Raw genomic sequence first — 12,831 nt, 5'->3', positions numbered from 1 at the left:
GAGTTTCCTCAAAAGGGTGTCTGGACTCGGCCATAGAGATAGGGTGAGGAGCTCAGTAGTTGGGGCAAGTGATTAGGATGCCTCCTGGAAGCCTCCCTTTGGCACACCCAACTGGTAGGAGACCTTGGGGTCCTTGATTCAGAATTCGCTTGAGGGATATATACATCCCGTCTGGCCTGGGAACGCCTCGCAATCCCGCAGGAAGTCGGTGTTGATTTAATTTGCTTGCTGCAACCACGATTCAACATCGGATAAGTGGAAGACAATGGATGGATGGATGGATATTGAAACATGTTTGTAAGGCTGTTGAAGTAACTTAAGAGCACACACGCACACCAAACCCACCATAGACTGTATAAAAAATGGCTGACATGACAGCAAATCAAAAGTGAAGCCAAAACATTCAGAGCTCCCCCTACTGACTGACTGACTGAAGTACATGTCAAAATATTTTATTTATTATCCTGATGATTTATGTCCAAGTGTTTATTTGTCTAAACATTTTAGTTTTAATAACTTATTTGATGCTATAAAAAGGATTATAACACCATGATTGACAGCTCTGCAGAGCGCTGGATAAGTAGAGTTGGGAAGCAAACAGCGCAGTTAGAAGTTATAAGACACAAATAACACATTTTAAATGTAATTAATATTTGTCGAGATCACCCATCAACACATCTGGGAGATCATCTACAGCCAGATGTTTACACCTGCAAGTCACATCCTCTTAAGTTAAACAAGTTTCAGGTCTTTTTGTAACTGGTTCAAAGTAAACTTAAACGCCTTTTTCCCCAGTTCACTTCTGACTTTTGGAACATATGTCTACTTTTTTATTCACTGTGGTGCCCTTTGATACATTTGAATGTTAATAAGTCGATTAGAAAAGAAGTAGAACAACACAACTAACTTCACTTTCTTCACAGAAACAGACTAACATTTAAAAAACTGTGTTTGTGTCTATCTGCGCTCGATCTCTCTCTCTCTCTCTCTCTCTCTCTCTCTCTCTCCTGGTGGGTGTTAAGCGAGTCATGTCAGGGGATTTGTGTGTGTCCTCCCTCACCGCCCCATTACTCCCCCCTGGGGGTGGGATCTGCCTGTGTCTCCCTCACCTCTGAGTGTCTCCCCTAGCGCTGCTCCGACGTGCTCCGCTGCTTCTTGAAGAATCTCCTTGGCGACTGTTGTCACGGCGGACGATGCCCCATCATCCTCTGCGTCCTGCTGCCCGTCGTGATGGACCACACGCAGGACGCTGGACTCCAGAGTGTGATACTCAGAGCTGGGAGAGAGAGAGAGAGAGGGGGGGAGACCAGAGGGTGAAGGAGATATGCAAGGCTGCAGGGGAAGGAGCGATGATTGTAATGAATTTGCATAAAAACAAATCCCCTTTGGGTCATGAGTGATGAACACACACACACACACACACACACACACACACACACACAAGCCTGCAATACACACACAAACACACACTCTGGATCTCATCTTTACAGCAACAGAAACAAAATATTTTAACTATTAAAATATCTTGAATTTACTGTACTTGCTTTCATTTAAGATTTTAATATATTATTGGCTAATCAATAAAGCAGTTAAAGATGACCTGGTGTGTGTGTGTGTGTGTGTGTGTGTGTGTGTGTGTTGACATTCCTTGCACGTGTGTGTGTCTTTACCCATCCAGCAGTCCTTCTCTCAGCAGCGTCAGTGACAGTTTTCCGCTGCGGTGAAGCGTCATGAGGTCCACGTCCTCCCTCCACAGCAGTGAGCTCTCACTGATTTTTACTCTCTGCAGATACCTGAGCGTCTCGCCGGGCAAAGCAGCGTCACACTTCCAACCACACAGCACCGGCACACACACTCCACCTGACAGGTCCTTCTGCAGCACACACACACACAAAGAGTGCATAGAGTACAAAGTAAAGACAGAATTATACATTAAAACTTAAAAAAACGAGATGTTCCCACAAAGGTATCCAGCAGAATTGTTCTATTAGATGAGATAAAAAATAGGAAATAAAAAGCAGATTGTTGATTAGCTAATAAATAAATGACTGGTGGTAACAAACAAAGTTCGTTAAACTGAAAGTCTGAGTCATATGGAAGCCCATTTCCGCCAGTTAAAAGTTAAAAATGAAAACTTGGATTTGTTGAGATTTTTTTTTACCATAAAAAGTCGAAACTATGAGATAATAAAGTCATAATAATGAGATAAAAAGTCTAAATCATGAGATAATAAAGTCATAATAATGAGATAAAAAAGTCTAAATTATGAGATAATAAAGTCATAATAATGAGATAAAAAGTCTAAATTATGAGATAATAAAGTCATAATAATGAGATAAAAAGTCTAAATTATGAGATAATAAAGTAATAATAATGAGATAAAAAGTCTAAATTATGAGATAATAAAGTCATAATAATGAGATAAAAAGTCTAAATTATGAGATAATAAAGTAATAATAATGAGATAAAAAGTCAAATTTAAGAGATAAAAAGTCTAAATCATGAGATAATAAAGTCATAATTATGAGATAAAAATACTAAATCATGAGATAATAAAGTCATAATAATGAGATAAAAAGTCTAAATTATGAGATAATAAAGTCATAATAATGAGATAAAAAGTCGAAACTATGAGATAAAAAATCATAATAATGAGATAAAAAGTCTAAATTATGAGATAATAAAGTCATAATAATGAGATAAAAAGTCAAATTTAGGAGATAAAAAGTCTAAATCATGAGATAATAAAGTCATAATAATGAGATAAAAAGTCAAATTTAGGAGATAAAAAGTCTAAATCATGAGATAATAAAGTCATAATTATGAGATAAAAATACTAAATCATGAGATAATAAAGTCATAATAATGAGATAAAAAGTCAAATTTAGGAGAGAAAAATACTAAATCATGAGATAATAAAGTCATAATAATGAGATAAAAATACTAAATTATGAGATAATAAAGTCATAATAATGAGATAAAAAGTCAAAATTATGAGATAATAAAGTCATAATAATGAGATAAAAATACTAAATCATGAGATACTAAAGTCATAATAATGAGATAAAAAGTCATAATAATGAGATAAAAAGTCATAATAATGAGATAAAAAGTCATAATAATGAGATAAAAATACTAAATCATGAGATAATAAAGTCATAATAATGAGATAAAAAGTCAAATTTAGGAGATAAAAAGTCAAATTTAGGAGAGAAAAATACTAAATCATGAGATAATAAAGTCATAATAATGAGATAAAAAGTCAAATTTAGGAGATAAAAAGTCAAATTTAGGAGAGAAAAATACTAAATCATGAGATAATAAAGTCATAATAATGAGATAAAAATACTAAATTATGAGATAATAAAGTCATAATAATGAGATAAAAAGTCTAAATCATGAGATAATAAAGTCATAATAATGAGATAATAAAGTCATAATAATGAGATAAAAAGTCAGGGACACCATCTACTACCGTGAACTTCAGCCTACAAAATAACTGTGTGACACATTGACAGTTAAACGGTACAGTCAATGCTACGTAAACAGTAATGTAATGTGTTTAGTTCCAACGACAACCAGATTAAAAGACATAACTATTTATTATGCATCTAACATTTACTACATTTGGCAGAATTAGGATTGCTTGAATTGCCTTGTTTAGGATTGCATATTGTTTACATGGCTGGGCGAGTGAGGGGATGCGGGGACTTCAATGCCAGCTGGAGCACATGCACACTTACCAACTCATAATTTTGACTTTTTATCTCATAATCATGACTTTATTATCTCAAAAAATAAATCTGGGGCTTCCACAGAGTCACTCTGATGTAGTATAAAAAACTTTATTTAACGGGATCTACGCGTTTCGACTCAACTTATTCGAGTCTTTGTCAGGACATCTGATTATCAGATTACTGGATTCAATCTTCAAAGAGAGTGACTAAAATATCTCAATAAATTAGAAATGGACTAAAACTATGTTATATTATTTTGTTGAGTGCCTACGTTTCCTCAAATACTTCCAACAGTTATCAAAGCCAGAGAAATCCTTCATCTTGTCGTGGCCGCCATGACAAGACATGACATCATGGTTGCCATGGAAACATCGGATGTTACGTCAATGACCGCTACCCAAGGAAGCGGGAACTGCTCCCGGAAGCTGCCGTGCTGTTACCGTGTGTATTAGCACATTTTTGATTTTACTTGTTTTAATGGATGTTTATAAATTATGACTGAAATGATCTCCACTCCACTCGTCATGCGAGAAGCTTCAACGTTCAGGTACTGCTTATGAGTTTAAGAAAACCTTGAAAATCGGAAAAGGTTTTGTTACCACATATTTTAACGTGTCAAACACATGCAGACAATCAGAGGTTACCTGGCCGAGGTGCAGCGCTAAGCACAGCGTTGCAGCTACAGTGTCCACATCTGGATCTGGTCCGCCCAAAACCGCATGGACGGGATCCTCTGATGCGTCTGCCTGGAAGTACACAAACACACAAATACAGAAGATCAATGTGTGTGTGTGTCGGGGAGAGCGTTGCATTATTAAAAAACGTCCGACAAGAAGCCGTTCAGTGATGTTTAATCTCGTTGTCTTCAAACATCTCAACAAAGAGAGCACCAGATGTTTTGACCACCTGAGCCGGGATGACTCAGTTAGATGACTGAAATGTTTTGAAAACCAACAGCATGCATTAATAATGAAATCATGATGCTGCAAGCGAGACTAAGCTCAGGCATGAAAGAGAATACTCGTCACTGAAAGGGAAATCAGTCGTGACAGCGAGGCTACGATTTAAATGAAGAAAAAAACGCTTTTCACAGCTAACCGAGGGTAACGCACTTTATTGGAGAAGTGATGAGATCCATTTATTTCAATGAACAATGCAGACACACTCATTAAGTGTAAGCGGACATTAACGACAGCTATATTACAGAGATCAACATTCATCTCTGGGATAAAAAGGCAGAAAATTGAGTTTTTCCCTCTGTTAAATGCAGCAGATATTTTAGGAAACCATTCAGCCTGAATTGAGTCTTTTGACAATTTAAAATGTGTCTTTTATGGGGATGTGAAACTCATCTTTGCTTCTTCCTTAATCAAATGCAGCCCGTAATGAGGACACTAAACTGAAAGGAAATAGCTCAATGTAAGTTAATTGGGAACAGAATCCACCTCATCCATACACAGTTGGCGCTGCGTGTTCAGTGACGGTCTCTTTATGTTTTTATCTAAAACAAATCAGCTTACTCCAAGCCCTGCAGCCCTGCAGCCCGCGCCGCTAATCAAGAAACAAAACGTGGATAAAATGAATATCCCATCTATCTGCTGCTCATCTTAATTGGCTTGTATAGGATTCTCTGATGGGAGAGGATGGATGCAGCGGAGGGAAAGAAGACGACACAGGGATAAAAAAAGCGGTTTCCTGATCCCGGTCTGCACACCAACGTCTGTAAGCACTGAACCCTCACAGACCTGAATGACGTCAGGCGTGCAGGGTGTGAGTCTGTGAGGACTTGAGATGGTGTAAAACGGGGGAATGAGTATGGACTGTAAAAATGGGCACAGTCTGAATGATGTCATCCTTTGGTTTCTGAAGGGCTGTTTTGAGGCCCATCCATGTTGATGGCCATATTGGAAATTCTGAGTCAATCAAACTTTTGTTCAAACTAACTAAAGGCAAAAAGCCGGAGCTGAAGTAGTGGGTACCAGATGTGCTCGGGTGGTCAGATTATTTCCCCTGCGTTTGTATGATGATGTAGCACGTTGTGATTGGCTGTCAGAGAGTCGGCGAGAGAGATCGACGTCTCCTCATGAAAGGGGAAAGAAGTCAAACACACAGCGTCCAAACTGCTTTAAATGTTACACAGTTGAGTCCAGGTCTGAACATACTGAACATACTTACATGCTGAAGATTCAATGTTTGTAACGGCGCCACCTACTGGTAAGAGACAGTAATGTCTCACTCGTCTAACATCGAATGTAGGCTACACTATGGGCTATCACTTATTGCTGTGACAGTTTAAACCATTGTTCGGACTGCTCGAGTATTTCTTGATAAAAAATTCTCCATATTCTCCATTTGAAGAGCCGCAAAAAACTACATGTAAACTGTCCAACAAACAGCCAATCACGATGTGCTAGATCATACAAACATACAGTCAATCATATTGTGTGACGTCAGGACCCCGAGCAGATCTGGGACCTACACCGGCCTTAAGCCTTCTACACATAGCGGCTGCCTGCAGTCAGATTGGCCACGCCTCTAATTGTGCATAGCTTGTATCCATAAAATCAAAGCGGGTGGGTCATAAACCATTAACCCCCCCTCCAGTATGCCAATAAATACATCTACCAATCAGCACAAAATCGTTTTTTCTACCAGGCTGTAAACATGTTTTTATTCCTGCTGTCAAAACATACATTTTTAATATGTGGTGTGTGTATGGGAAGACCTCTACTGGACAGCTTCTCTTAAAATCTAATATTCTACCTTTAACTACTTTTCATCGCTGTCTGACATTATCCCGCTGTCTTCTTCTTTAGCCAATTAACTGTTCATGTTATCCTCGTTCTTGTCACAAGCAACCCCCAGGAGGAATCATGAAGTCGACATGAGGTGAGTGAAAATGGCAGGGGAATCTAAAGAGCCCCATATTTATGATTAAAATGTTAATATATGGCACCATTGATTCCAGGATATATTGTTTTGTCCCATCCCTCGTCAGCAGTGATGTGTAGTGAATGCAATCCAATCTTGCAAAGCATGGTCTTCTAAAATGTAATCGAGCATTTCTGCTTTCTCAGATATCACCCTGGATGCTTAGCCAACACTAAGCACATCTGTTTACATGTGAAATGTATAATGGACTCTGGAGTTAAAGTACCAGTAATGATGCATAGGGAAGGAGGTGTCTTATTTCTCTTTGGAGGATCTTTGCGTTTAGGGCAAAGCACAGAGAGAGAGAGAGAGAGAGAGAGAGAGAGAGAGAGAGAGAGAGAGGAAAGGAGAGAGGTTAGAGGCTCAGAGAGAACGAGAGAAGAGGAAGTGAAATGGGTGGAAAGAGGCTTGTAAAAAATGAGGCAGGTATCGGCAGGAGATTGATATCTCAGACATGTAGAAGAGAGGGGGGGAGAGAGGGGGGGAACAAAATGAGGGAGAGACAGGTGAAGAAATGTGATAGTGGAAAAGAAGGAGAGAGATGTGAGGCGAATAAGTAGAAATCCAAAGCGGGGGGAACATCTCGAAAATGGAATTGAAGGGAAAGAGGAGAAGGTGAGTGTGAGAGCGTGAGATAGACGGAGAGGGGGAGGCGGTCTACAGCCCGTTTCTTCATAGGAGAGAGAGAGAGAGAGGGGGGGGGGGGAGTAAATCAATACTGGTTGGCCAGGGAAGGGAAGTGATGCATTAGCTGGAGAAAAGGCCACTCAGTGTCTGCTATACTGCAGCGGGAAAGCATCGGTGTGTGTGCGTGTGTGTGTGCGTGTGTGTGTGTGTGTGGGTGAGTGCGTGTGTGTGTGTGTGTGTGTGTGTGCGTGTGTGTGTGTGTGTGTGTGTGTGTGTGTGTGTGTGTGTGTGTGTGTGTGTGTGTTCACAAGCTTGCATTGGCCATCTGATATCCTTCAATTTGAGTGCTCTCTCTTTCTGAGCGTCTAGCTCGCTATCTCACAACATTTAACCCTTCCCTTCACTCCTCCTTTCCTCTCCTCTCTTCTTCCCTTCACTCCTCCTTTCCTCTCCTCTCCTCTCTTCTCCTCCCTTCTTCCCTTCACTCCTCCTTTCCTCTCCTCTCTTCGTCCATTCACTCCTCCTTTCCTCTCCTCCCTTCTTCCCTTCACTCCTCCTCTCTCCTCTCCCCTCCTCTCCCCTCCTCTCCTCTCCTCTCTTCTTCCCTCCACTCCTCTCCTCTCCTCTCCTCTCCTCTCCTCTCCTCTCCTCCTCTCTTCTCCTCCCTTCTTCCCTTCACTCCTCCTCTCCTCTCTTCTCCTCTCCTCCCTTCTTCCCTTCACTCATCCTCTCTTCTCCTCCCTTCTTCCCTTCACTCATCCTCTCTTCTCTTCTTCCCTCCTCTCCTCTCCTCTCCTCTCCACTCCTCTCCTCTCCTCTCTTCTTCCCTCCTCTCCTCTCTTCTCCTCTCCTTTCCTCTCCTCTCCTCCTCTCCTCTCTTCTCCTCTCCTCTCCTCTCCTCTCCTCCTCTCCTCTCCTCTCCTCTCCTCTCCTCTCCTCTCCTCTCCAGGTTATTATGAATCTCCTTTAGATGCCCAGCTGTCTCAGCATATTTTCAGCCAAACTTCCCTCTAAATTGAAGAGATTTACTTGCTTACGGTAATTGCCAGTTGTAAAAGGCGTGGGGCAGTTAAATACAACCCTGATGTATCGCGTACCACTAAATGTTCATATTTTTATGGTGTTACAGTAACATCCATCGAAGCAACTAAAAGCTGACAAGCACATTAGATGGAAGTCAAGTAAACACTTTGAACAAGTCACTACTTTAATAACAGACGTCTCTCCAATTTCAATCCACCAGAGTCCCATTTCACTGGAACTGCCTGTTTCTGTACTTTTTAAACATTTCCAATATAGATAACTGCTGCCTTGTAGTTTAGTCTACTCCATCTAAAAAAAATGATGTAAACTTTATATAACCGGGGAAAAAAAACTTGAAATTAAGAATCTCTTTTTCAAGAGTGTCCGGCAGCTGCACAGTTAGTTTTCTACAAAGCTTGAGCAGCCATACATACAATAATAATGCATGATAAAAGACAAGTGAAAGAGATATGTGTCCTAAATCATCGATATATCTACAGCCAGATGTTCCTGCCTGCAAATTATTCAAAATCCCCTCAAAGTAGAGATGAGCATGATTAGTCTCCTAAACTTTTTATATTTTGATTCAGCCCCGTGATGCTGGTTAACTGCTGCGTTGAAGCTGTAATGCAGCCACCATCCACCAGGGCTTTAGCTCTGGTTTATTTTTACTTCCAGATTCAGATTTTAGGGGAAATTTGCATTGCAACAGGAGCACACAGAAGACAAAAAACACAAGGACAACATCACCATATAACATGGGCCAAAACTAATTGGAAAATCAGACAACACAGCAAAATATAAAACCAAATAAAAACAGTGCAATAAAATCAGTGAAGAGCCCATACCAGAATGGAAATTCAAGTAATTCCATAATGCTCTACTATCTAGATGTAAACCAGCACAGTGGATGGATGACATCTTGTAGCATGGAAGGGTTTGGGAATATTGTGATCAAGAAATGAAGTGGTATTCAGGCTGTGTCAGGATCAACCAGAGCTATGTTTAACCACATTCAGCACAAGCATGTAAGTGTTATCCAATTAGATCAGTCCGTTAAGTTTTAAGTCTGTTTTGTACTTTGCTTCAAGTAAAGGGAGCTGCCAACTTAAACGCCTTTTTCCCCGGTTCAGTCCTGACCTTTGAGGCAGTCAAAAAAGTTTCAGGCATAGCTATAGTTAAGAGAGAGTGCATATTAGCTATAGAGTTATAATTAATGCACTCTTTTAAGTATTGTTTATTTATCACATTTAAAGGGGACATATTATGAAAAATCCACTTGTACAGTGTTTTTGAACATATATTTGGGTAACCTGAGTGTCTACTGACCCACAAAATGTGAAATAAATCCATCCAGTCCTTTGTTTGTGGTGTGCATAAGTCTTACAACACAGAGAAAAATGCTCCGTTTCAAATTTGCTCTCAAATTTGTGATGTCACAGTGGGATTATGGTAAAAAAAAAAATCCCCTCCCCTCCTCTGATATCTCCACCCATGGACTCCACCCCCAGCCTAGAACAAAACTTTTGCGCAGGTCGGCAATTTTTATTCTCGCTAGCGAAGGAGTGATGATTACGGGGAAAACTCAGGGGGGGGTCATTGCATTTAAAGAGACACACACACCAAAACGGAGCGTTCTGAGAGAGCTGGTTTATACAGGGTCACAAACCTCCTCTGCTGCTTGATTCATGTTATATTTTGACCAAAGCACAGCACAGATGTTTCATTTAGACCACAGGGGGACTGTTTGAAAAGGTGGAGAATGGGGATAATATGTCCTCTTTAATATCAATATTGAACAATGTTATTGCACATCGCATATTTTTCTCAGAATGTGCTGGCCGAGTGCACCCTGAGAAGGACAGATGCTGGAAGTCCACTCAGCACATCGCCTCAGCTTTGTACTGTATGATGAAGCTATACAGAGAAAAACTGAGAGAGAGAGAGAGAGAGAGAGAGAGAGAAGGACGGGTTCAGCCAGCACTCAGAGCGAAGCCAATTAGAGGTATGGATGTGCTGGACGAGGGCCATACAGCGTGCAAAGAGAGAGAGAGAGGAGAAAGGGAATGACAGAGAGAAGAGAGTGGTCAGCAAAACAGCAACCCATCAAAGTTGATATCAGAGAGCCCGAGAAACAAGAGATAAAGTCTGTCTGTGTGCACAATGTGTGTGTGTGAGACAAATGGTTGATAATCATGACATGTGTTACACTTTATCTGCAGCCGCCATGACACTCATCAGTAGCCCTCTTTATCACTAAATTACCCAGCTGTGCTCTTATCTGAGGATTTGCTCCTTTAATCTTTTCCCTCTCCTCAGCTCTCCTCATGTGAATGTGAAGTATATCCCTGATTAAAAAAAGGGCTTAGCTCCTTCGATCTCACTTGAGACAGGTTTTATACAAGCGTGTTTGTATTGTCCCGACAATCTGTTAACATGAATAGACTGAATGTTTTGAATATTTTAAACACCCTGCGGTCCATTATTGAAATGCTTTGCCTGCCCCACAAAGGACTGGTATCTTTGCTGTCGCCGAACTGCTCTAAAAAAAACACTATGCCTACCAAATCCAAATTTTAAATCAATTATTTAAAGGTGACATATTCTCCTCCTCTTCAACCAGTTTAAATAAGTCTCTGAGCTCCTCAAAACATGTGTGTGAAGTGTCTTGTTCTAAATCCACTCTGATCCTGTATTTGATCATGTCTATAAACCCCTCTATTTCAGCCCTGCTCAGAACAGGCTGTTTCTGTGTCTGTACCTTTAAATATGTAAATGAGCTGTTTCTGACCACGCCCCCTTTCTGGAAGAGGATGTGGCTTGGGCTTTCTTGCATCATGCCTGATCATGAACGGTGAGAAGGCAGACTCAGAGGGAAGAACAAACACCTAGCTGTGGGAGTGTCACCCACCTGGGGGAGGGGCTACTGCCCTTTGTGATGTCATGAAGGGAAAATCTCCAAAACGGCCTGTTTGAGCACACATTTTCTGAAAAGAGGAGCAGGCAAAAGGAGATGAGGATGGACTTTTCTCATCATTTGTTTTTTTTCCAACAGACTAGGGTCACATATTAGTGTTAGAAAAACATGGTCAAGTGTATTTTGTAAAATATTTGACTTTTAAGTCTGTATTGGATGTACAAAAGCGTGCATCATGGTGCTCTTATCTTTTTTTTTATTGATGTTGTGTTTTAAAAGGCTTTTTATGTGATTTTTCACACTTAAATGTAGCAGAAATCAAGTATATCCTCTGAAAATAACTCTGTGAGTCATGACTGTCTACAATGGGTGTAACACCCGAGTCCCACTGTCTGTCATGTTTTCAGAGTTTTCAGAGTCCTATCTTCCGGGACAGCCGGCTGACTCCTCCCCTCACGTATAAAAGTTGTTTAATTGAGGGACTAGAGAAAAGAAGAATAACATACTGTACTCACTGCTTAACTGTGTTTCTAGATCACGCTCATTTCAGGTAAATTTACATGCAGTGTGAAGATACGAGCATAATAAAGATCGCTAGCATTAGCACGCTAACACAACAATGCACCGCAAGTTGTTTTGGTTTCATGCTGGTGCTCAAGGGCGACATCTGCTGGATCAAAAAATTGCATATAAAGCCTTTAAACAAACACAGGAAGGTGGTCTTCTAGCCGTAAACTTTCTGTCTTGCAAACCAACATTATTTTTCCTGCTCAAGTAAAAAAAAAACAAGAATATAGCAGTGAGTTTTAGTCTGTGTGCAGGAAGAAAAACTTCTGTCACAAGAACAAAAACACTGAGCTCAACAACAACAACAACACACTTCTACTCAACTAGCTGTCAGAGAGCTAAACAACAACGTACTGTACTGTATTAAACCAACTGTCAGAGAGCCCTGGCGCTGCAGACGCCCGAGACTCATGTTAGCTCTACAGATGAGGAGACACTCCATGCAAACAGCAGGCTTGACTTAAAACACCACCAGCTCCACGATCTGTAATCCAGACTATAGACTGATAGACTGGTATGTTGATGGCAACATGCTTCATATCAAATGTAGAGATTTGATCAGTAATCGGTAAAATACCAACAAACTGAAAATGACTGCAGTGTTATCTGAAACATGCAAGTTGTCACATCTCAATTCTGCCACAGCAACACTAAATAATATGAACATAAATATGATAACCCAGTTACATTTTAATAGTAGTAACTAGTAACTGTAGCTACTTACTAATTTTCAGTAACGTGCCCAACACTGGTTATATTTCAACACTTGACTGTGTAAAACTATTTTGGCTTTTTACTGATCAGTATTATGCTGATGGTATATTAACATGAACATCTAACATTACATGGAAATGTTGATAACTGCAGCTCAATCAACTGAACGTCAACAACACAGCAAACACATCTGTAAGCTGAGAGATGAACTAAGTGTGTGAACTGAATTTAAACAAGGTTAACAAGATTTAACCGATACAGTTACAATGTTTACATAGCCATAAATAGATTGAGTCAATGCTACACAATCCTGCA

The 12,831-nt window shown here is 40.2% G+C and overlaps 1 protein-coding gene across 5 annotated transcripts in view; it reads right to left on the bottom strand.

Annotated features, from left to right (window-relative positions):
* Positions 1-12,831, bottom strand: part of LOC132974683 (protein prune homolog 2-like) — a 57,391-nt gene that overhangs the window by 41,712 nt on the left and 2,848 nt on the right. For all 5 annotated transcript variants that reach the window (XM_061038910.1, XM_061038908.1, XM_061038912.1 and 2 more), the window contains exons 2-4: positions 4,382-4,483; positions 1,671-1,873; positions 1,110-1,276 (exon numbers count right to left, since the gene is read on the bottom strand). In XM_061038910.1, the coding sequence (XP_060894893.1) occupies positions 1,110-1,276; positions 1,671-1,873; positions 4,382-4,483 (472 nt within the window). The remainder of the gene's footprint in view (positions 1-1,109; positions 1,277-1,670; positions 1,874-4,381; positions 4,484-12,831) is intronic.

This window comes from Labrus mixtus, chromosome 5 (genome assembly GCF_963584025.1).
Source record: "Labrus mixtus chromosome 5, fLabMix1.1, whole genome shotgun sequence".
Taxonomy (NCBI): domain Eukaryota; kingdom Metazoa; phylum Chordata; class Actinopteri; order Labriformes; family Labridae; genus Labrus; species Labrus mixtus.
This window is presented reverse-complemented; position numbering and strand designations above follow the sequence as displayed.